The sequence below is a fragment of the Mustela erminea genome, chromosome 9, assembly GCF_009829155.1.
Source record: "Mustela erminea isolate mMusErm1 chromosome 9, mMusErm1.Pri, whole genome shotgun sequence".
Classification (NCBI taxonomy): domain Eukaryota; kingdom Metazoa; phylum Chordata; class Mammalia; order Carnivora; family Mustelidae; genus Mustela; species Mustela erminea.
Window position 1 is genome coordinate 95,966,868 of NC_045622.1, and position 20,861 is coordinate 95,987,728.

Below are 20,861 nucleotides of genomic sequence, written 5' to 3' on the forward strand. Positions count from 1 at the left end.
TGCCGTCCCCTCCAGGTACTGTGCAGGCACCATGCCCTGGGGCCACCCTGGGGAGCACCACGAATTTGAGCCCCAGCGGCACGACGATGGCTACCTCGAGGTCATTGGCTTTACCATGACATCCCTGGTGAGTGGGCCAACATGGGACTTGCCTGGAGCCCTGGCTCTGTCCCCACAGTGACCAGGAACACTGGCCCAAGATGGAAAGGTGGGGGGACCACGAAACTTCCCTTCACCAGCCAAGATGGGAGAATTCATTCTCATCTCTCAAGCTGACGTCTCCCCCTCTTTCTCTGACCAGGGTCTCTCTCTCCCCTCCCGTCTCTGGGGGGAGACTTTCTGGGGGGCTACTGTCACTGTGTTCCCTGGCTGGAGCATCCTTGCAGGGAATGGAGCCCGGGGCCCCACTAACCCTGCCCCGGTTCCTGACCTGAGCCTTCTGCACCCACAGGCGGCGCTGCAGGTGGGCGGGCACGGCGAGCGGCTGACACAGTGCCGTGAGGTGGTGCTCACCACGTCCAAGGCCATCCCGGTGCAGGTGGACGGTGAGCCCTGCAAGCTCGCAGCCTCACGCATTCGCATCGCCCTGCGTAACCAGGCCACCATGGTGCAGAAGGCCAAGCGACGGAGCGCCGCCCCCCTGCACAGCGAGTACGTTCCCCTCCTGGCCACCGCCACTCTGCCCCTCTCTCGAGCTGCGGTTTCCCCAGCTGGACAGGGGCCTCCGCGTCGCTGTGCCTCGGGGAGGTGGGGCGGGGCCCCTGGGTGCGGCGCCCAGCTGAGGACCCTTCCCGAGTGCCCTCTTGCCGCCCACGCCCCAGCCAGCAGCCCGTGCCCGAGCAGCTGCGGGTCCAGGTGAGCAGAGTCAGCATGCACGACTACGAGGCCCTGCATTACGACAAGGAACAGCTCAAGGAGGCCTGTGAGTGGCAGGCGGGCAAGGAGCCACTGAGGGCCCTGAGGGCGGGGCAGGGGGCTGAGGGGGAACAGCCAGCTGCTGACGGCCTGCTCTGTCCCCCAGCCGTGCCGTTGGGCACTGTGGTGGTCCCTGGAGACAGCGACCTGGAGCTCTGCCGTGCCCACATCGAGAGGCTCCAGCAGGTGAGGGGGTCGGGAGCTGGCCCGGCGTGGGCCCACCCGCCCTAGTTTCTATTCTCTGCCAACTCCTGGCCTTGGCTTCTCTCGGCAGGAGCCCGAAGGTGCTGGAGCCAAGTCCCCTACCTGCCAGAAACTGTCCCCCAAGTGGTGCTTCCTAGACGGTGAGTGCCAGCTCCTGGCAGTCCTGGGTTGTGTCCTGCCCTCTCCCAAAGGGCTCCTGGTGGGGTAGCAGACTCTCGAGGCCTGGATAAGGGCCTCCTCCCACCTCAGACAGCTCTCTGCTTCCTCACAGCCACCACTGCCAGCCGCTTCTACAGGATCGACCGGGCCCAGGTGAGCAGCTTGCGGTCGTTCAGGCCAGCCCAGGGGCATCTCTACCTCTGGCCCGCAGCCTCACAGACGGGTCCACTTGTTGTCCTGCTGGATGGAGCCCGCACACCTGCTCCCACCCGCACATAGGATATAGTCACGCTGCCCACAGGCACAGGGAGCTGGCATGCCCAGAAAAGTCTGGCTGGGTGGGGGCATGGGCTTTGGAGCACAGGGGCCACCCAGTGAGCTCCAGAGGTGGAGGCACTTCTGGCCAGGTGCTAGGTGACCCAGGCAGAGGCTTAGCATGGGAAGGAGCTGGGAAGGCAAGGGGAAAAGAGACTGGCAGGGTCCCCTCACCCAGCTTCCACCTGCGGCTATCTCTGCTCCTGGCGGAGGCCTTTCCGGCCTGGCTGCGTCTGCACTGCCCGCATCGGCTACCCTGGGAGGTCCTGACTCTCGGCCCCTGACCTCCCCACCCACAGGAACACCTCAACTATGTGACGGAGATCGCACAGGACGAGATTTATATCTTGGACCCTGAGCTGCTGGGGGCATCGGCCCGGCCTGACCTCCCAACCCCCACTTCCCCCCTCCCCACCTCCCCCTGCTCACCCACACTCCGGTGAGTCCTGCGTCTCCTCCAGCCCCCTGGCTCGAAACCCCACCTACAAGCCGGTACCTCCTGACATCCTGCCTTCGGCACCAGACATGTGTCCGGTGTCCTGCTAGCTGCTGGGTCCCTACAGACCTTCCCTGATGGAGTCACTGGCAGAGAACCAAACCTTCCCAAAGCTGCGCTGGCTGGAGACCTGGGCTCCCCCTCTGATCTCTCTTCTGCGAGTCCTGTGTGCTGTCCCCCAGCATCCGAGCACGGCAGCCTGGGCTGGAGCCTCCAACCTCACGTCCTTCCCCACTGCCCGGTGCCGTGCTCTTCCTGGCCCTTTGTGGCCTCCAGGGTGCTGGCCCCTGCCCTTTTCTTGCCACCTCGGAAAGGTCCCCCATTTCTCGCCAAGCTCCCTGCTCCACTCAGGCCTCAGCTTGGGGGTTCCCTCCCCAGAGAAGTCTCCCCAGGAACCCCAGCTGACGTTGCTTGTGAGATCATACCACCCCAGTGTCTTGTGCTCTTCATAGCCCTTCCTGCTCTGAGAAGGCCGGATTTATGTGTTGACTTGTGTGTCTCCCTCACTAGAATGTAAGCTCCGTGAGAGCAAGCTCTCCGTGTGTCGTGTTCTCTGCTGTGTGGCTGGCTCCTGGCACAGGGCCTGCTCTGTAGGGGGCACTCAATAAACTTGACAGAACACAGGGCACCCCCTGGTGGGGGGGTGACAACGGTCTCTGGGTCCCATCTCATCCTGCTCTGCTTGCAGGTCACTGCCAGGGGATACGGCGCCCCCTAAAGGTGAGGCCTAGCCCTTCTCCCTGGTCCGGGGTGGGGGTGGAGCCCACACACACAGCCTGCTGCAGCCACAGCCCGCCAGGGCCCTGGGGTCACCCCACCCCCAGCCTAGCGTGGGCGCCCCAGGCAGACCCACACGTGGGGCGGGCACATCTGTGCACCCACGCAGGGTCGGGTCTGCAGCCCCCGAGTGTGACGGCAGGTGTTCTGTGCAGGTGAGGAGCTGATTGAGGCTGCCAAGAGGAACAACTTCTGTAAGGTACTAGCCAGGGCTGGGCTTCTCTGCCCCGTGGCCCCGTGGCTCCATGGCCCCATGGCTCTGCAGCCGCAGCTGGGAGGTCGCACCCAGGGAGGTCAGGGCCTCTGGGTGGGGCCAAGTTAGTCTGTCAAGGAGCTGTCATCTGTGATTGGATGCCCCTCCACAGGGTCTCCGTGGTGATTGCCGCATTCCGCCTTGCCCCCGTCTCCCTCACAGTGTCCCTTCATAGAGGCTTAGCACAGTCTGCCTTTCCCCAGTATTCAGGAAGGAGCGAGTCTTAGGGGATCCACCGGCCCCGGAGCTTGAGGGTCCGTCCTCCTGAGGAGTCCAGAAGCCCAGGGTCTCTCCCCTGCCCTCCAGAAAGACCCCCCCCCACCCCGAGGGTTGATGTGTGTGAGCGCCCTAGTGTCAGGCCTACGACCTTTGTGCACTGGGGGACATTTCTGTGGCTGGCAGGAAAGTGGCCCTGAGGAGCCCCAGCCCTGCTCTGTCCCCTGCCCTCAGCTCCAGGAGCTGCACCGAGCTGGGGGCGACCTTATGCACCGGGATGAGCAGAGTCGAACGCTCCTGCATCATGCCGTCAGCACGGGCAGCAAGGATGTGGTCCGCTACCTGCTGGACCACGGTGAGCTGGGCCACCAGGGGGCCTGGGCTAGGGCCAAGGCGGGAGGAGGGGAGGCTGCCAGTCTTCTCTGACTGCCCTGTCCCCTCTCCTCCAGCACCCCCAGAGATCCTTGACGCTGTGGAGGAGAAGTGAGTATCTGGGTATGCCAGACCGGAAACTGCCCCGTCTTCCAGCCCCTCCCACTCAGCTGGTCAGAGCCTAGAAACCCTGCCAGGCACCATCCCTTGCCCCTCAGCCCCAAGCGCCCTTCTCTGATCGCCCAGTGGAGGCAGACAAGAGGACCCCGAGGACAGGACGGGGGTCCACAGCCAGACTGTTTCCACAGCGGGGAGACCTGTCTGCACCAGGCGGCAGCCCTGGGCCAGCGCACCATCTGCCACTACATCGTGGAGGCGGGGGCCTCCCTCATGAAGACGGACCAGCAGGTGAGCAGCCACGCAGGGCATCCACCTGGGCACAGGGCAGCCCTGTCCCCAGCTCCTGCCCTTGTGAGCAGGAGCCATGGAGAAGGGCTGCCTTTTAGGACTGGAAGCTGTTCTTTAACCAACACCGTCTGGATTCTGAGAAACCTGAGCCCACGGTGCAGGGGGAGGGGGTGGAGGTGGGGGGGCGGGGGGGATGGAGGGCCCATGACTGCCTGTCCTTTGAAGCATTTCCTCTCCTCACTGGCCACCTGGATGGGAGGTCCCGGCCATCTCCCGAGGCCCCAGAAGTGATGCCTGCTGCCCCCCCCCCGCCCCCTGCCCCAGGGTGACACTCCCCGGCAGCGGGCGGAGAAGGCCCAGGACACGGAGCTGGCCGCCTACCTGGAGAACCGGCAGCACTACCAGATGGTCCAGCGGGAGGACCAGGAGACGGCTGTGTAGCCGCGAGACCCGCGGCCACCAGAGGGGGAGCCCCCCATCGCCCCCTCACTGCCACATTCCAGTCGGATGACCACGGGGGGACCCGTGCCCCAGGGAAGGAGCCCCGTGCTGCCCCCTGAGGAGCTGCCCAGGCCTAGGGCTGGACTCTGAGGAGTTGGGGGATCTCACCTGTGGCCTGAGGCCTCAACCTGACCCCGGGCTGACAGGGGAACAGGAGACTGCACTGGACGGAGCAGGCCTTTGAGGGGGCTGGGGCTGGACCACTTCAGGGCGGCCCTCACCCTCCCCACCACGGGTGCCCTCCCTGGGCCTTGGGCTACAGGGGGAGGGCAGCGGGGCCGGGGACCCTATCAGGGAGCCTTCGGGAAGAGGGTTCCTAAGCCACCCGGTTGGTGAGGGCTCTGACTGAGCCTGGCAGCCTGGGCCCCTCTCCTGCCCCATCCCACCCTCCCCGGGAGCTTCCTCCTGGAAGCGCAGAACCTGCCGCGTTTGCGCCCGCTGCCCCGCTTGGTGCCCACCCCCAGAGACCCTCCCCGTGTACCCAGTCATTTAATCACCGCCGACTGTGTGGCCTGGGGGTTGGAGTGGGGGCTCTCGTGGTGACATGTTTACAGCTGGGTGTGACTCAGTAAAGAGGATTTTTTTCCTTTCTGCTCTTCTTTACTTGCGGAGGAGGTCTTCCAGAAGCAGCGGGGTCTGGTGGTGGGGAGGCTGGACACCCCGGACCCAGACTCTTTCTTGTGTGGGTGGAGGGGGGCGTTCCTGGTTCGCGTTTGGGGGTGGGGTCTCAGGGCCTGCCCCGGACCTGACCTCTGCCTGGCTGCGCGGCTCGGCGGGGCCGGGGGAGGAGCTGATTTCCTCTCGCTTCCCGCTTCCCGCAGGGACGACAACAATGAAAGTGAAAGAGAGGTGGGGCGGGGGGCGAGGCCTGGATTCTTCGGCCCACTTGCCCTGTGGCCCTGGGCAAGCCCCCTCCCCCAGGCCTCGGTTGCTTTTGCTGTTTAGGGGATCGGGTGAGGTGATACCCCAGGTCCCAGGATTGGAAGGAGTGGGCATCTGCAGCCGCCGCCTTGGCTGGGTCTGGAACTTCTCAGACGGCTCTTGTCATGTCAGCTCCCAAGCCTCACCAATTCCGGGCCTGAGGGCTCCTCCTCCCCCAACTTCCCCCAGCTCCCGCCCCCGAAAACCTGCGCTCCTGAAGGGCGCGGCGCGGTCCGCGTCCCCGAACCCGAGCGCTTTCTCTGGGGCTCCCCGTCCCAGGCTCCCCGAACACTCAGCGGAGCGGCTCCCTGCACACTTGGTGAAGCGACCCGAGGTGGGGCTGGCGCTCTGTCCGCGGCACCTAAGGGGGAGCAGAGAGCCGGTCCTCGACGGGGTTAAACAGTCATCCGGGGACGGAGCCTCGCACAGGCTGGAACGCAGACAGACCCCGGGAGCGCCGGTACCCGTGACACCCCCGGAGCTCCGAGCTCCCTCCCGAGTCCCCATCCGCTCGGGCTTCCCTCCACGGGAAGAAGGGCGGGCGTCCATCGGGGAAAGAGAACGGCCCCAGAGGAAGGGGGCAGAGTCGGCGGCGGAAAGCTGGGGCTGGGGCAGGGCCCCGGGGAGCCTGGGCAGGACAGGGGCCTGGGGCCGGGAGATCCCGGGCTCGGAAAATCGGGGGCAGGCAGAGCCCGCCGTCTGAACGTGGACGGCCCGGGCGGAGCGAACCGGAGTTGCGGAGACCCGCGGCGGGAAGCCGGGGTAGAAGCGCCGGGGGGCGCGGGGCGGGAGCGGAGGCGGGGACGCCGGGGTCGGGGGGCGGTGCGGGTTTGAGGGGAGGGGGCGGGGCGGGTCCTTCCTCGGTGGGGGTGGGGGGCGGGAAGGGGGCGGGGGCCCATGTGACCGGCTCAGACCGGTTCTGGAGACAAAAGGGGCCGCGGCGGCCGGAGCGGGACTGGCCCGGCGCGGGAGGGAGCGTAGCACCGCGGGCAGCGAGCGAGTGAGCGCGCGGGGGCCCCGGCGGACTTGCAGCGGCGGCCTGGGCCCTTCGCCAGCTAGGCCCCGGCCAGCCTCGGGCCCCGGGGGCGGGGTGGCGGTCCGAGCTGCGTCCTGAACTCCAGGCCGCCCCCAGCGAGACACTTTGGGCTGTGCGCCCCGGCTAGCGGCCAGGGGCCGACCCCAGAGCCCTCCCGCCGCCGCCGCGGCCCGTGGGCCTGGAGAGTGGGGCCGGGGGTGGGAGGTGCGCGCGTGCGGCGCCCCCGTGGGGAAGGGGGCGGCCGGGGGACGCTGACCCGACATCTCCCCGCAGGATGCATCACCGAGGCTTCCTCCTCCTCGCCCTCCTCACCCTGTTGGCGCTCGCCTCCGCGGTGGCCAAAAAGAAAGGTGATACGGGGTGTGGGGGACTGGAGGAGGGCTGGAGACCGGCGGGTGAGGCCGGCAGCCTCGGGCCTGGCCGCCGGCATTCCGAGGCCGGGACCCCAGGAAGCGGTCCCCGAGTGAGTCTGAGCCCCGTTCCCCGTGCGTCTTAGACAAAGTGAAGAAGGGCGGCCCGGGGACCGAGTGCGCGGAGTGGGCCTGGGGGCCCTGCACCCCCAGCAGCAAAGATTGCGGCGTGGGCTTCCGCGAGGGCACCTGTGGGGCCCAGACTCAGCGTACCCGGTGCAGGGTGCCTTGCAACTGGAAGAAGGAGTTTGGAGGTGAGGTGGGGCGCAGGCGGAGGGAGGGCTGGGGGTGGGGTGGGGGCAGCCTCACTGAAACCTGGGCAGGTTTGTGGCCACCACTGGGCCCCCAGATCTGACCCAGGGCGCTCTCCCTCCAGCGGACTGCAAGTACAAGTTTGAGAGCTGGGGGGCGTGTGATGGGGGCACGGGCACCAAAGCCCGCCAAGGCACCCTGAAGAAGGCGCGGTATAATGCCCAGTGCCAGGAGACCATCCGCGTGACCAAGCCCTGCACCCCCAAGACCAAAGCCAAGGCCAAAGGTCAGGGAACTGGTTGGAGGTTGGGGGTGGTCATTGCCCGAGCCCTCCACAACCAGTGAGAGGGAATGGTTAAACCTAAAGTTCTGGACTGTGGCGGGTGACTTCTTGACACCTCTGCCCTATGCTCTTCCTGTCCGTAGAGATGCCTTAGATGGGCAGGTACTGAGGGTGAGCCACAGAAGGTGCTCAAGGATTATCAAATCCTTCTGGCCGGAGTGGAAGTACAAACTCGTTCGGTTTTGTTGGAGCATTTTGCTTGGGAGTCAGGGAGTTGTCCCAGAAGGGCTTGGCTTTGTCACCTCTCCAGCCAGAAGAAACATTTGGTCAGCTTGGGTCCTTTCTAGTATCAGAACTTCCCAGTCCCAACTCCCACCACCCCCTAGCTCATTGCCAATTCACAGCAGTCTAGAGAGGCCATCACGGCAGAGGTGAATTAGCCCACCTTGTTAGGTGAGGAGGTGGAGGCTGAGGGCCCCTGGGACCAAGAACTTGAAGATTTCCCGAGCCCAGATGAAAGTGTCCCAAGTCCGTGTGGCATCAATATGGCTGCGCTCTCCCTCCAGCGACCCGGTCCGCTGATCTGCAGCCACTAGGGGGCAGAATTTTCTCCCTAATATATATCCTGGGGGTCTCTACCAGGTCACCTGAACTTCAGGTGACTCTGATAACACGCTATTTCTTGTTTTACAGCCAAGAAAGGGAAGGGAAAGGACTAGCAGCCAGGTCTGGATGCCGCGGAGCCCAGGGCCGGTGCCCTCCCTCCCACAGGCCCAAGATCTAACCTACCAGTGCCTTTTGTCTACTCATTAGCTTTATCAATCATACCCTGCTTCTTCCCTTTCAGTCCTCTGCCCCCACCCCCAAGTGTCCCAGATGGGGAGGGACAGGGGATTGTGGACAGCTTGAGCCTCCTGCCCCAGAGGGATGTGATTCCCGGTACCCCCTTTTGTTCTTCCCCACAAAGATGCCATTACTGAGAAATAAATAAACAGTCGTGTTTTTGTTTCGTTTTGTTTTTTTCCCAATAAAAGCTTTTCATTTAATATATAAAAGCCCCAACCCAGGGAGTTTGCTGTGGTAATTTGTTGGGGCAGAAACTTGGGAAGGAACGGGAAGGCGGTAGGGATGTGGCTCTCAGGGGGCTGGGGGGCTTGGCGGTGAGTGCTCCCCAGAGCTCATGGAAAAAGCAGAAAGGTTATGAAAAATTGCTTTCAGGGCCCTGACTGACTCCTGAGAGGGTGCCCCATCCAGTCCCCTGAGCCTTTCAGTCTGGTCTTTCGGGGTGGGGGGGCACACTGGAGCTGGGAAGCCAGAAGTCTCCCTAGAACGGACACTCCTCATCTCAGCCACTCTCAACCAAAGGTCTTTTGGTACAGCCCACTACCAATAGAAGGTTCTATCCATTGGGAGAGAGGAGCTGGGAGCTGCTTGCCTGAACCCTGTGTGGGTCAAGTTGGCCCCCATTCTCCCCGGCAACCCAGGCCTCCCTCACATGCTGCAGAAGCCTGCTGGGGGGGTGCTCTTCAGAAACGGGGGGCCTCTGCTCAGCACGGGACCGCAGAAAGCCAGACCTCCACTCCTGAGCGTGAGATGCTGACCTAGCTGCCCCATCCTGACCATGACCAGGACAGCTGGGATGGGGGAGGGATTGAGAGGGGAGAGGGGGGTGCTTGAGAGCCCAGAAGGGCCTGGCCTCCAGCTAGCCCGCCCACCCGCCCACCCAACCAGCACCTGGCCGAGTAGCTGCAGCGAGGAGCGCTCTGCCCCTGGAATGGGACCTGGGAGGAGGGGCTGGGCCTACATGCAGGGTGCGGCAGGGAGAAAGCACCAACTACAGCAGAATGGAGGGACCCTACCCCTCCACTCCCTTCCCAAGCCTCCTTTCCCCAGCATCAGCTCCCCTGCTCCTCCCACAGGGATCCCCGGCTTCTGCTCCCCCCAGATGTCCATTCTCCCAGCCGCCGGGTTGGTCACAGTGGGCCAGGTGTCCCAGAAGCCCAGTGACTCCCAGCAACCTGAGGCGGGCCAACAGAGGGGGGGGGCGGGGCAGTCTTGCTCCAGATGCTTCTGGGGCTGAGCCTCCTGCCTGTGCTGAGTGGAGATCTGGTCTGTCCGCATCCCGCCACAGCTGCTTCCTGAGCCTCATAGGGCTCTCGGGGACCTCAGTTCTCTTCAGTGAACAGGAAGGCGGAGAGACGCTTCCAGATTTCCAGACCTCTCCGCGACCACCACGGGAGGGACCACCCCCCCCATGACCACCCCCGCGGCTCAGCGCACACACGCAACCACCAGCACCTCCTGTGGCGCCTCTGCCCGCCTACCTGGCTGTGCCGATGTTCCTATACTGGCACAGCAGCAGGTGCCGGAAGGTCTTTTTAAAGGTGGCGTTGCAGAGGGCATAGCAGGCGGGGTTGATGGTGCTGTTGACGTAGCAAAGCCAGTAGCCGATGGACCACACCGTTTCGGGGATGCAGCTGTGGCAGAAGGTGTTCACCAGGACCATAACATTGTATGGCGTCCAGGTGAGGATGAAGGCCAGCAGGATGGCGAAGATGGTCCGAGTCACCTTGCGCTCCCGGGCCGCCATCTGGCGCTTCTTGCGCACCTGGTTGCGGGCAATGCTGGCGAACTTGCGGGCCACGTTGGCCGCCGGACGCATGCCCGCGGGCGTGGCCGGGACGATCTCGATGGCTGTCACACACTCATTGCCAGTCTGCTTCGTCACAATCTGGATCTTGGACCATTTGGAGGCGGGGTTGAGGGCCCGCGGTTGGAGGGGAGGGGCGGGCACGGCCGGCGTGGTAGCCTCTGCAGTGGACAGCTCTGTGGGGGGCCGTTCCTTGGTGTTGTGTGTGGCGCTGCCTGAGCTGGACTCATTGGAAGTGTCCTTGTCGGCCATGGGGCGCGGTGGGGGCGGCAGGGCCGGGGGAGGGGCCTCCTCCAGCTTCCCGTTGCGCAGCTCCTCGGGGCCCGCGTCCCCCGGCGGGGCCTTCTGGAGGCTCTGCTTCATCAGAGGGCTCTTGAGGAAGGCCAGGGTCTTGGCCTTCTTCTCCTTGGGGCCTTCGGGCCGGTGCTTGTGGACTCGGCTGCGACTGGCCAGGGAGATGTGGATGTAGAGCACCGTCATGATGACCACTGGCAGGTAGAAGGCAGCAATGGCAGTGCCGAAAGTCACCGCTGGGTTGGACAGGAACTGGATGAAGCATTGGTTGTCTGGCACCGTCCTCTTGCCCACCACGAACTGCCAGAACAAGATAGCGGGTGCCCAGAGCACGAAGGACAAGACCCAGGCGGCGGCGATCATGAGGCCTGCCATCTTGGTGGTGCGCCGGGCTGGATAGGTGAGGGGTTTGGTGACGCAGAAGTAGCGGTCAAAGCTGATGATGAGGAGGTTCATGACCGAAGCGTTGCTCACCACATAGTCCAGGGCCAGCCACAGGTCACAGACCACGGCGCCCAGAGGCCAGTAGCCCTTGATGATGTACACGGTGTAGAGGTTCATGGAGAAAGCGCCGATGATGAGGTCGGCACACGCCAGGCTGAAGAGGAAGTAGTTGTTGACTGTCTGCAGCTGCCTGTTGACCTTGATAGAGAGCATCACCAGGATGTTGCCCACGACAGTCACCAGGCTCAACGAGCCCGTCACCGTGGCGATGAATACCATTTCCACGGTCTCGTAGCGGTTATGCGTGGACGTGACCAAGCGCACAGACTGGTTGCCCGAGCTGCCATTGACTGGTGTGATGTTCGCCATTTTGGTTAGCCGGGGCAGCCAGGCAGTGTCTGGAGGAGGAGGGAGAGAGGAAAGGGTGAGCTGCTGAAGGGGTTTAGAGAGGTAACGCGAGGTGACAGAGGAACATCGTCCTGTGGGGCCTTGGAGAACTCCGCCCATCACTGGCTCGTTTCTTCACCCATTCATCACATATTAAGCGCCTACTGTGTGCAGTTGCCGTCCTGGGTGCAGGAGTTACAGAAGTGATCGAGACACACAAGATCCCCACCCTCACTGAGCTTCCAGTCTGATTGGGGCAGACGAACGTGCAAACCACAAAAAAAAAAAAGAAAAAAAAAAGAAAAAAAGAAAGAAAAAGAAAAAAACCTGGAAGGAAAACAAGAGGGCAAATGGTATATAGTGGGTGAGTCAGAGGACAGACAGGGATGCTTCCTTGTTGGGTGATCAGTGAAGGCCTCTCCAAGGAGGGGATCTGGATAATGGCAAGGAGGCAGTCATGTGAAGAGTCACGGAGGTGGCTTAGTCGGGGCAATAGCCAGAGCAAAGGCCCTGGGGCACATATGGGGCACAGAGAGAAGGCCAGTGTGTGCAGGCCCCAGAGAAGCAATGGGGAGGGTCTTCAGTGGTCCCAGACGTCAGCATGTAGCTCTGGTCAGGAGCGTTCATTCACCTCCTCAGTCATTTTGTGATCAAACATCCTGGGGGACCTGTCCTCCATCCTCCTAGATGGCACTGGGGACACAGGCAAGAATATATATTAGCAGTTAAGACTTCTCATCTACTAATTGTTGGGCACTTTACTTTCTACCAACATTAACTAACGTCTTCCTCACGACACATCTGTGAAGTAGAAACCTTTATTTTTCACTACTTCCAGGTGAGGAAACTGAGGCACAGAGATACTAAATAACCCGCCCAAAGTTCCACAAGTCCTTGACATCCTGCTGCTGCCCCAGAACCCTAAGGATTCTGGCAGAGGGAGACCTGAAGAGCCACAAGAGCCGGTGAGGCCACCTCAGGGAAGGCTCCGGGGATGACCGGGGTGGCCTGGAGTGGGGAACCACCGAGGACGAGGAGAGTGCCATGTAGAGGGCCCAGAAAGGTACATGCCAACACAGCCTCCCCTCCCCGAGCTCCCCCTCCCAGCCCCAGGGTGTGGGGGGGGCACTCAGTGCAGGGGTGGTAGGGACCATCCACAGCAAGGGGCTGAGGGAGGACCAGGAGGAGTCAGAAGCCGTGAGGGCCTGTCAGCCAAGGAAAGTCACACAGGGCTTCCAAGGGGCCGGCACCAGCTCTCGGCCCAACCGGGGACACAAAGGGGCCTCAAAGTGTCCCAGAGGGAAGGGGCGATGCTGCAGGGGAGCCTGTGGCCACCCCGAGGGCACCCCCTGGCCCGCCAGTACACATGGAGAACATCCCGGTAGGGCCCCCCAAGCACATGGCCCCTCCCCTGAGCCTGTACCCCCCTCCCACCCAGGTCCCTCCTCATCTCTCCCTGCCTTCCTCTCCCATACACGTGAGGGAGGCCCACGCCCAGTGCGCTATGCCAGGGCAGCCGTTCAGCCCAGCCTCCTTCACACCCGCCAACACACGCACCATTACACACGCACACGGGCCCCGTCGCAGCCCCGCCAGCCCCGCGCGCTGTCGTATACACAACGTCTGTGTGTGACAGAGAGGAAGAGAGAGGGCGAGGCAGCCAGTGTGGAGGAAGGAGCACTCACCCAGCAGCCCAGGCTCCAAGGCCAGCAGGGTCCTGGCTCTAGACCAGCCACCTCCCCTTCCCACCCCTCTTTTTCTCGTTTGCAAAATAGAAAGGACCCGGTCCCAGACCCCTCCCAAGCAGCTATGGGGACCAGCAACTGAACTTTCCATCTGCCGCAAGAAAATGCGCCAGAGGCTAGAGGCAAGGACCAGGGTGACCCACCCCTGCCCCACGCCTGGCCTCAACCCCTCTCATTCGCCCCTGCAGACCCAGACCCTTCCTCCTGGCCTGGCAGTTCACATTCGCCTGTCCAAATCCTTGGTTCTCAGGAGGAGAGGCTCAAAGAGGGGTGTTGCCATTTCCAAGGTCACACATGAGTCAAGGACAAAGGCTAAAAACCAGCCTCTCTGGGGTCTCTGACAGCCGCATTTCATCTTGGAGAGTTTCGGGTGTCTCCCTCTGAGTTGGTAGGGCAGAAGCACCTAGCAGGGAGGGCTGGCCCTCGCCAGGCAGGTGCAAGCCGGTGCAGGGTGGGCAGGATGGATCTGCCCGCCAGCTCCAAGGAAAGCCCCATCTCAGCCTCCCGGGGCCAGGACACGGGCCAGCGAGATGGGAATGGGGCCAGAAGTCCCCAATAGGAAAAACATAGGAGCCCTGGTTTATTGAGTGTTAACTAGGAGTCAGGAATCCTTCTGAGCTTTTTCAGCAGATTACCTGGTTTAATCCCTACAGATTCCTGATAAGGCCGGTACTATTAGTATCCCCATCTCACTGAGGTAACTATCTTCCTACAGATGAGGATAATGTTAATTAACTTGCCCAAAGTCCTCCCGTGTGTAAGGGGGAAGGGCTCAATTAGAACCCAGGAGCCACCTTCTCAACCCCAACCTGTCTCAGGTGGATTTCCTGCCTCTGCTGTCCACTGCTCAAAACCAAAGAACTAAGGGTCCCTTCCCACTCCCTGCCGGTTCCTCCACTTAGCTTTCCCAGAAGAGAAGAGACCTCTTATCTCCATGGGGGACAGACATCTTGTCTCTGAGAAGATGACAGGTGGTTTAGTTCCCCTCTGGGTCCGCTAGGGGAAGCTGCCAGCGGCAGAAAGGGTGAAGCATGGTGCCTTGCCGACTCCCGCCCCAGCATCTTTCTGAACCCCTCGCCCCCCCCCCCCCGCACCCCACCTGCCCAGCACACATTCTGACAGCAACCCTCTCTGGGGCCTCTCTCTGCCATCCAGGCCCGCCGGAGATCCGGGAGTCGAGCAACCGCTGCCCAGGGCTGTGCACACCGCTAGATGGCAATGTCGAGCCCTGGGTGCCGGCTCCTGACTCCCGGCGGGCGGCGGCTCTTCGCCGCCGCCCCCAACTCCAGTGCGACCGAGAACACAGAGGAGGCTCCAGGGCAGGGCCTCCCAAGGGTAGGACGTGCCCGCATCCCCCAACTCCACCCCTTTGCCAGGCCCTGCCCGCGAGCTGCCCTCGTCTCCGCGCGGGTTCAGTGGTGGGAAAGTTAAGGGCGCCGGGCTTCCACCCGGCCCCGCCGAGCAATGTGTGGGCGGGAAGGCGAGTGCGAGTTCTGTTTGTGTGTGATTACTGGGGAGCGCGAGTAGAAGCGAGTAGCTGTCTGCATGTGCGTGTGTGCGCGCTCGGCCACGCCTGGATACCAGTGGGCCCTGTGCGCGTGAGCAGGCCCGTGCCATGTGGACACGTGCTTGTGCATGCGTGCGCGGGCCCGGGGTGCTGTGGTCTGGGGAATGCACACGATTTGGGTATGCCTATACCTGGGAGTTTGTGCACAAGAGCAAACGCAGAGCCCACAGTAGGTGACCTGCCCGGGTTCAAACGGCCCTGCCAGGAGACCTCAGTTCAGACTTCCGCTGTCTGAGCACAGAGAAGATCCAGTCTAGAGCCAGAGTCTGAATCGTGCCTGTGCCCCGCTCGTGGGTGGGAAGGGGTCGCGGCTAGACTACAATCTGGGCTGCGACGGGCCTCCTGACCTTGGGCATCGTCTCAGCCAGCGCCCAGTGGTGTATGGGTCCCCAACGCTGTGGCGTGGTGTCCCAGCCTGGGACTGACTTCTGTCGAGGGGCCTCTGCTGGAGTCGCCCCACTGGCCTTCCAGGACACCAGGCTCAGCAAAGCGTGCTCAGGAGGATTATGGTCAAAGGGTGCCCAGTCTGCCTGTGGGAATATACCGGCAGCACCCCCAAAACGGGGAGGCCCAGCCGGGGCTTAGGTCAGTTGAGTGTAAGATTCATTCCTTCCCACACTTCTAACCCTGCACCCCGCCGGAGAGGCACCATCTGGCCCCAGCGGCTAGAGTGGGCTCCCGGTTTCTCGAGCTCTGGGCCTGGGCGGACCTCGAGGACCGGGCTGGGAGTTATTATTGGGCTCTTCTGGAGGCTCCTCCAGGTCCCCTTCCTGGTCAATGGGGCCCTGGCTCTCCGGTGCCCCGCCCTCCCCCCAACCCCCTAGCACGCAGTTCCTGCAGCCTCTGGGCGTGGGCACCGTGCTTTCCCGGGTTCTGGAGCCCCCCCTTTTCCGGACGAGAAGGGAGCGCGTGCTCTGGACGCCGTGGGGAGGGGGTTGGGGTGTGGGTCCTTGGTTCTTAGGCATTCACTTTAAGGTTCCAGAAAGGCTGTGCCCCTGGATCCGTCCCTGGGGCGGGAGAAAGACTCAAGAGTTCACAGGAGGGAAAAGGGGCTCAGGGAATTCGCCGGGGACACTGCGCCTGACACTTCCGCCACTGGGCCCGGGGCTTGGCTCCGGCTATCCCGGGCTCAGAGCCTGGGCAACAGCAGGGGGTAGTCCTAGAGTGGGGGAGGGGCGCCAGGGGAGGGTAGGGGTATCTCCGTCGGGGTTCAAGGTCGCGGATGGAGGACTTCATGGACCGGAGTGGGCTGGCAGCGCCGGGGGTTGGGGGTGGGGAGACGGGCGGGAAAAAGGCTCCTTAGGGCTCCGGATCCTGGCGCCCTCCAGAGCTGCCCGTGGGAGGACTGGAGTGCAGGGTCCCGCCCCCGACGGCTGCCCCTGGCGCCTTGAGGGCTGTGGGCGGGTACCCCTCCCCCGACCTCCTGAATGTCCATTCCTTCCCAGAGGCGCACCTGGAGAAGCTTCCGAGACTCCGGGTCTTTCTTCCCGCGGGGCCCCTCACCCCGGCTCTGTGCAGCTCCAAGCACCGCGGTCGTCCCCAAAAGGGCCTGGGGCCCCGTCCCAGTGGGACCAGTCTCCAGGGAGCCTCAGAGGGTCCGGGAGCCCCCACGTCCTTCTCCCCCAATCGAGTCCCCCTGCCCCCGCGCCGCCGCGTAGTCACTTACCAGACACCTCCGCCCCGGTCCCCTCGCACCTGACAGACGGCGGGACCAGCGGCGGCCCGCGGGCCAGCGGGCGGGGCGCGCGGCCGGGCCGCGGGCCGGGGGCGGGGACGGGGTGCCGAGGGGCGGCCCCTGCTCCGCCCGCAGCTCCCGGCGCTGTGGCTTCGACTCGCGCTCACGCTCGCACTTTTCCCCGAGCCGCGTGATGTCACGGGGAAGCAGCCAATCCTAGTGGGGCCGCGCCGCCCGCCCCGGGCCGGCCACCCAACTGAGACGCGCGGGGGGCACCACCCGGGGCGTCGGGGACCCCAGCTACGAGCGCCCCTCACTAGAGCCGGCCGGCAAGCTCCCCGCTCGGCCACTGTGGGGGGACCACCCCCGGCTGGCAGTACTGCTTAGCAGGGGGGCGCTGCCCTCCGGGGAGGCTGGGGCGGGGGGGGGGGTGGGGTGTCCGCGTTGTCATGGGGACGCGGCGCCCCCTCGCGGGCTGGGGAGGGAGCTGGCAGCCCCGTCTGGCTCCGCTCTCCGCCTCCGCTCTGACCAAGCACCCGGGACCTGGAGGTGGTCTCGCGCCCCGCCTGGACCTCCCTCCCTACGGGGCCCCACTCACAGTGGGACCTCGGAGGAGCGAGTGTTTGACCCCAACAAGAGGTTACGGGTGGGTGGGGTCGGCTCAGCCGTCACGGTTCCGTCGGGGCAGAGAGCTGAGGGCCGGCAGCTTCCAGCCTCAGGGCCGCTTGTCGGCCGCCGGGCTGCCAGAGAGGAGGGGCGCCGTCGGGGCCTGGGAAGGAGCTGGAGAGAGAAGACAGGCAACAGTCCGCCAGGGAGGGAGGAGCCCGCCCATCGCACACAACACTTGCCCGGCCCCCGACCACCGCCGCCCGGCTCCCGGCTCCCGAACTTCAGGCCGGGGAAGGGGTGCGCATCCCCTCTTCGGCCCCAGGATGGGACGCGCCGCCCAGGCAACCGCGGCCTGGAGGGCAAGTTCACCGATGCCTGTGAGGGAGAGCTGAGTGCCCAAGGTCACCTGGGGCGGAGCCCGGAGCGAGACCCCAGAGGGCGAGTGGTGTCTTGAGGTTTCCGGGAATCGCATGGGTCGAGGCCTGGAGACTTGGGACCTTGCTTGTGCGGAGCGGAAGGGGAGGGCCCGGGAGTCCGCGACTGGGGCGCCCGCGAACGAGTCCGGTGACTTCAGCACCTCGGAGAGCTCCACCTCTACCCTGACCTTGTAGGCTCCGCACCGCAATACAGGGCACCCACATTTCTGACACGACCTTTCCTGGGGCCAGCCGGGGTCCGACTAGTTCCTCCCCACCCCCACCCCACGCCCAGGCCCTGATGCCTGTTACCCCGAACTCTTTGAGCACAAACACCCGATTAACCTTAAGACCGCGGATTCCTTCTCTTGGAAAAACAACTCAGGTCCCGCCTCTCCACCCTCCCCCAAGGACGGGGGGAGGCGGGGGGCTGTGAGGGGGGCAGTGGAGGAGGGTAAGGCAGTAGAGGGGAGGCGGCAGGAGCTGTCAGAGAAGGGGTGGGAACTGGGGGAAGAGCCGGAGCTGCAGGGCTTTTGGTGTATTCTCCACGCTGAATGCGAATGATCTGGTCTTCCATGAGCCTCATAACCAAGGACGAAAGAAGCTGTTGTTCTTGCCCCCACTTCACAGATGAGGAAACGGGCTCAGATGGTTCATATGACAATCAGATGATAGTCCTGCCCTTGTTCCACTTTGCCATCTCTCTCCTTAGGGTCTAGGAGACGAGGGTGCTCCTAGGAAGGTGAAACTATGGGGTGTGTGTGTGTGTGTGTGTGTGTCTGTGTGTGTGTCTATGTGTGTGTGTGTGTGTGTAATGAGGATACAGGGGAGGCCAGATACTTATAAAGTCAAACAGGGTAAACAAGCCAGGCCAAGGAATGGGGGCCACAGAAATTAGAAATGTCTCCAACCACTGCCTTGAGTTCTTCCAGAATCAGTCAGGCAAAGTTGCTCGTTTCCCTGAAATCCTTACCATGGGGTAGGTAGGGTTGACCCCTCCAATCCCAAACCCAACAGTGAACTATGGAGAGCAGAGTTGGGAACCAGGGGATCTGGTTTTGTCTTTGCCCTCTGCCTTTGACTCAGCTGGGTTCACTGACTACTTGGGTGTATAGAACTCCTCTGAACCGAACTCCTCATCTCCGCCAAGCTCTGTCCTGCTGACCCCACAACCTTGTTATAACAAGCAAGGGGCCCAGAGGCTCTACTACTGGTAAGGAGCTTCTTTTATTTATTTATTTATTTTAAGATTTTATTTATTTGACAGACAGAGATCACAAGTAGGCAGAGAGTCAGGCAGAGAGGAGGAAGCAGGCTCCTGGCTGAGCAGGGAGCCCGATGCGGGACTCGATTCCAGCACCTGGGATCATGACCTGAGCCGAAGGCAAGAGGCTTAACCCACTGAGCCACTCAGGCGCCCCAACTTTTTTTTTTTTTTTTTTTTTAAGATTCATTTGTCAGAGAGAGCGAGCAAGCGAGCATGGGCAGACAGAGTAGCAGGCAGAGGTAGAGGGAGAAGCAGGCTCCCTGCGGAGCAAAGAGCCAGATGTGGAACTTGATCCCAGGACGCTGGGATCATGACCCCAAGCTGAAGGCATCGGCTTAACCAACTGAGCCACCCAGGCGTCCCTGGTAGGGAGCTTCTATCCACCAGGCAAGGGCTTTCTAAAGAAGGAAAGGGGTTGATGTGGAGATAAAGTTTTGACAGGTAGCTGCTGGGCTCTTCATTGGCCAGACAGGATAGAGGCAAGGCTGGCAGGACCAAAGTTGGATGCTCTCATCCACAGGCCTCTTCATAACCCCGTTTTCCAAAAAAACAGCAAGTCAGGTCCTCATCTGGGTTCATCTGGGTTCAAATCCTGGGTCAGTTAGTTGTTTGGTTTGAGGGGTGGTACCAGTTCCCATCTTGGAGGGTTTCTGTGATGAGGACAGAGATAATACACATTGAGTCCTTGGCACATGGTTTACACTAAACAAATTCATAGTCCCTACTGTCAGACCAAGGAATTCTTCCTCTCCCTGGGGGTTGGGATTTGTGGGTAGAGGGCAGGGACTGCAATGGGGCAATCCTTCTGCCCTTCAATGAGTAATTCAAATACCACGTCTTCAAAGAAGGCTGGCCCTAACCACTCCAGTGCTCTCTGACCTAGAATGAAATTACAGAGTTCCAAGGTAACTGTAAGAGGTTACATAATACAAGCTCTGCATCTTACTACAAGGCAGGAAAGTGAAGCAGATAAAAGGCAAGTGGCTTGCCCAAGGTCACACAGCTGGCTGATGTGTCTTAGTCCAGAACCCATTGTTATAATGTTCCAGAAAATTCTAGCATTCGTAACTATGTAATAGTTCTACACATTGTTCTGTATTACTTGCTTGCCTGTTTACTCTTTTGGTTTTGTCTCTGTTGGGAGAGTAATTCTACAAGCTCCAGAGCACCTGGGACAGAGTCGGACACACAAGAGATAGTCAAGAAATAGCCGTTGCTTGGGCACCTGTGTGGTTCATCGGTTGAGCATCTGTCTTTGGTTCAGGTCACGATCCCAGGGTCCTGGGATCGAACCCCACCTCAGGGATCCCTGCTCGGCAGGGAACCTGCTTCTCCCCTTCCCCTCCGGCCCCCTCCCCAACTCATGCTCGTGCTCTAATAAATAAAATCTTTAAAAAAAGAAATAGCGGGGTGCCTGGGTGGCTCAGTGGTTTAAGCCTCTGCCTTCGGCTCAGGTCATGATCTCAGGGTCCTGGGATCAAGCCCCGCATCGGGCTCTCTGCTCAGCGGGGAGCCTGCTTCCCCCTCTCTCTCTGCCTGCCTCTCTGCCTACTTGTGATCTCTCTATCAAATAAATAAATACAAATCTTAAAAAAAAAAAAAGAAAAGAAATCGCTGTTGCTGGCAAACCCCCTGGGCTGGCTGTTTTCTTGTATACTTCTGTAAGAGTTGGGGCAAGTATCCTCCTCCCACTTTCTAAGTGACTTGAAACTCAAAAGTGGCCAAGGCCCACAGCTATAGCAGGCCGTTCAGCCACTGTACCAAGGACATAAAATAAAAGGGAACTTAAGGGGCACCTGGGCGGCTCAGTGGGTTAAAGCCTCTGCCTTCAGCTCAGGATCCTGGGATCGAGCCCCACATCGGGCTCTCTGCTCAGCGGGGAGCCTGCTTCCTCCTCTCTGCCTACTTGTGATCTCTATCTGTCAAATAAATAAATAAAAGGGGAACTTGAGCAGCCAGCAAGTGGCATCTTAGAGGGATGCCTGTAGACCAGCCCAGGCCCCCACCTGGCCAGGCCAGACACCCATGATGGGTGGTTTCCAGGCACCAGCGAGGATCCAGCTTTTTGGTCAGTCACAGTCACACCTTCATTCCAGACCCACAGTCCTGGACAGGAAGCAATCAGGATGAGGGCCTTTCCGTCATTCCTACCTACCCTCCACCCCCATCACTGTTAAGGCTGCCCCAATCCTTAGCAAGCCTGGGGGAAGCAGGAGGTGGCGGGGCAGAGCCCTGGTACCACGCACACGTGGCAGCCCATACCTGACTGGCTTCTTCTGCTGAGGCCAC

At 62.0% G+C, this 20,861-nt stretch overlaps 3 protein-coding genes across 12 annotated transcripts in view; 2 read left to right on the top strand and 1 right to left on the bottom strand.

The window, feature by feature from the left end:
* Positions 1-5,206, top strand: part of DGKZ (diacylglycerol kinase zeta) — a 41,871-nt gene extending 36,665 nt beyond the window's left edge. For 6 of the 7 annotated variants that reach the window (XM_032356465.1, XM_032356468.1, XM_032356466.1 and 3 more), the window contains exons 19-31: positions 16-127; positions 452-651; positions 822-922; positions 1,022-1,101; positions 1,190-1,259; positions 1,391-1,431; positions 1,893-2,032; positions 2,778-2,809; positions 3,022-3,065; positions 3,570-3,690; positions 3,785-3,818; positions 4,016-4,115; positions 4,440-5,206. In XM_032356465.1, the coding sequence (XP_032212356.1) occupies positions 16-127; positions 452-651; positions 822-922; positions 1,022-1,101; positions 1,190-1,259; positions 1,391-1,431; positions 1,893-2,032; positions 2,778-2,809; positions 3,022-3,065; positions 3,570-3,690; positions 3,785-3,818; positions 4,016-4,115; positions 4,440-4,556 (1,192 nt within the window). In that variant the 3' untranslated portion in view covers positions 4,557-5,206. Of the gene's footprint in view, positions 1-15; positions 128-451; positions 652-821; positions 923-1,021; positions 1,102-1,186; positions 1,260-1,390; positions 1,432-1,892; positions 2,033-2,777; positions 2,810-3,021; positions 3,066-3,569; positions 3,691-3,784; positions 3,819-4,015; positions 4,116-4,439 lie in introns of all 7 variants that reach the window. The other variant, XM_032356462.1, reaches the window with a different exon arrangement.
* Positions 5,207-5,377: 171 nt separating this feature from the next.
* On the top strand, positions 5,378-8,524 carry MDK (midkine). 3 transcript variants are annotated; one of them, XM_032356472.1, is made up of 5 exons: positions 5,378-5,871; positions 6,847-6,923; positions 7,070-7,237; positions 7,360-7,521; positions 8,212-8,524. In XM_032356472.1, the coding sequence occupies exons 2-5, from the start codon at positions 6,848-6,850 to the stop codon at positions 8,235-8,237; spliced, it is 432 nt and encodes a 143-aa protein (XP_032212363.1). In that variant the 5' UTR covers positions 5,378-5,871; position 6,847; the 3' UTR covers positions 8,238-8,524. The 3 variants fall into 3 exon arrangements, with proteins under 3 accessions (XP_032212363.1, XP_032212364.1, XP_032212362.1); XM_032356473.1 differs by lacking the exon at positions 5,378-5,871 and adding an exon at positions 5,911-5,997; XM_032356471.1 differs by lacking the exon at positions 5,378-5,871 and adding an exon at positions 6,418-6,537 and having other exon boundaries at positions 8,212-8,523.
* Positions 8,525-8,568: 44 nt separating this feature from the next.
* On the bottom strand, positions 8,569-18,584 carry CHRM4 (cholinergic receptor muscarinic 4). 2 transcript variants are annotated; one of them, XM_032356469.1, is made up of 2 exons: positions 17,296-18,584; positions 8,569-11,304 (listed from the first exon to the last, which is right to left on the bottom strand). In XM_032356469.1, the coding sequence occupies exons 1-2, from the start codon at positions 17,528-17,530 to the stop codon at positions 9,839-9,841; spliced, it is 1,701 nt and encodes a 566-aa protein (XP_032212360.1). In that variant the 5' UTR covers positions 17,531-18,584; the 3' UTR covers positions 8,569-9,838. The 2 variants fall into 2 exon arrangements, with proteins under 2 accessions (XP_032212360.1, XP_032212361.1); XM_032356470.1 differs by lacking the exon at positions 17,296-18,584 and adding an exon at positions 16,272-16,623.
* Between the last annotated feature and the right edge of the window lie 2,277 nt (positions 18,585-20,861).

Coding starts and splice junctions, on each gene's coding strand:
- CHRM4 (XM_032356469.1), bottom strand. CDS start 17,530: ATGTGGGTGCCCTGTATTGCGGTGCGGAGCCTACAAGGTCAGGGTAGA. Junction 11,305..17,295: donor CGCTCCGGGCTCCGCCCCAG/GTGACCTTGGGC, acceptor CTCCTCCTCCAG/ACACTGCCTGGCTGCCCCGG.
- MDK (XM_032356472.1), top strand. CDS start 6,848: ATGCATCACCGAGGCTTCCTCCTCCTCGCCCTCCTCACCCTGTTGGCG. Junction 7,238..7,359: donor CTGGAAGAAGGAGTTTGGAG/GTGAGGTGGGGC, acceptor CTCTCCCTCCAG/CGGACTGCAAGTACAAGTTT. Junction 7,522..8,211: donor GACCAAAGCCAAGGCCAAAG/GTCAGGGAACTG, acceptor CTTGTTTTACAG/CCAAGAAAGGGAAGGGAAAG.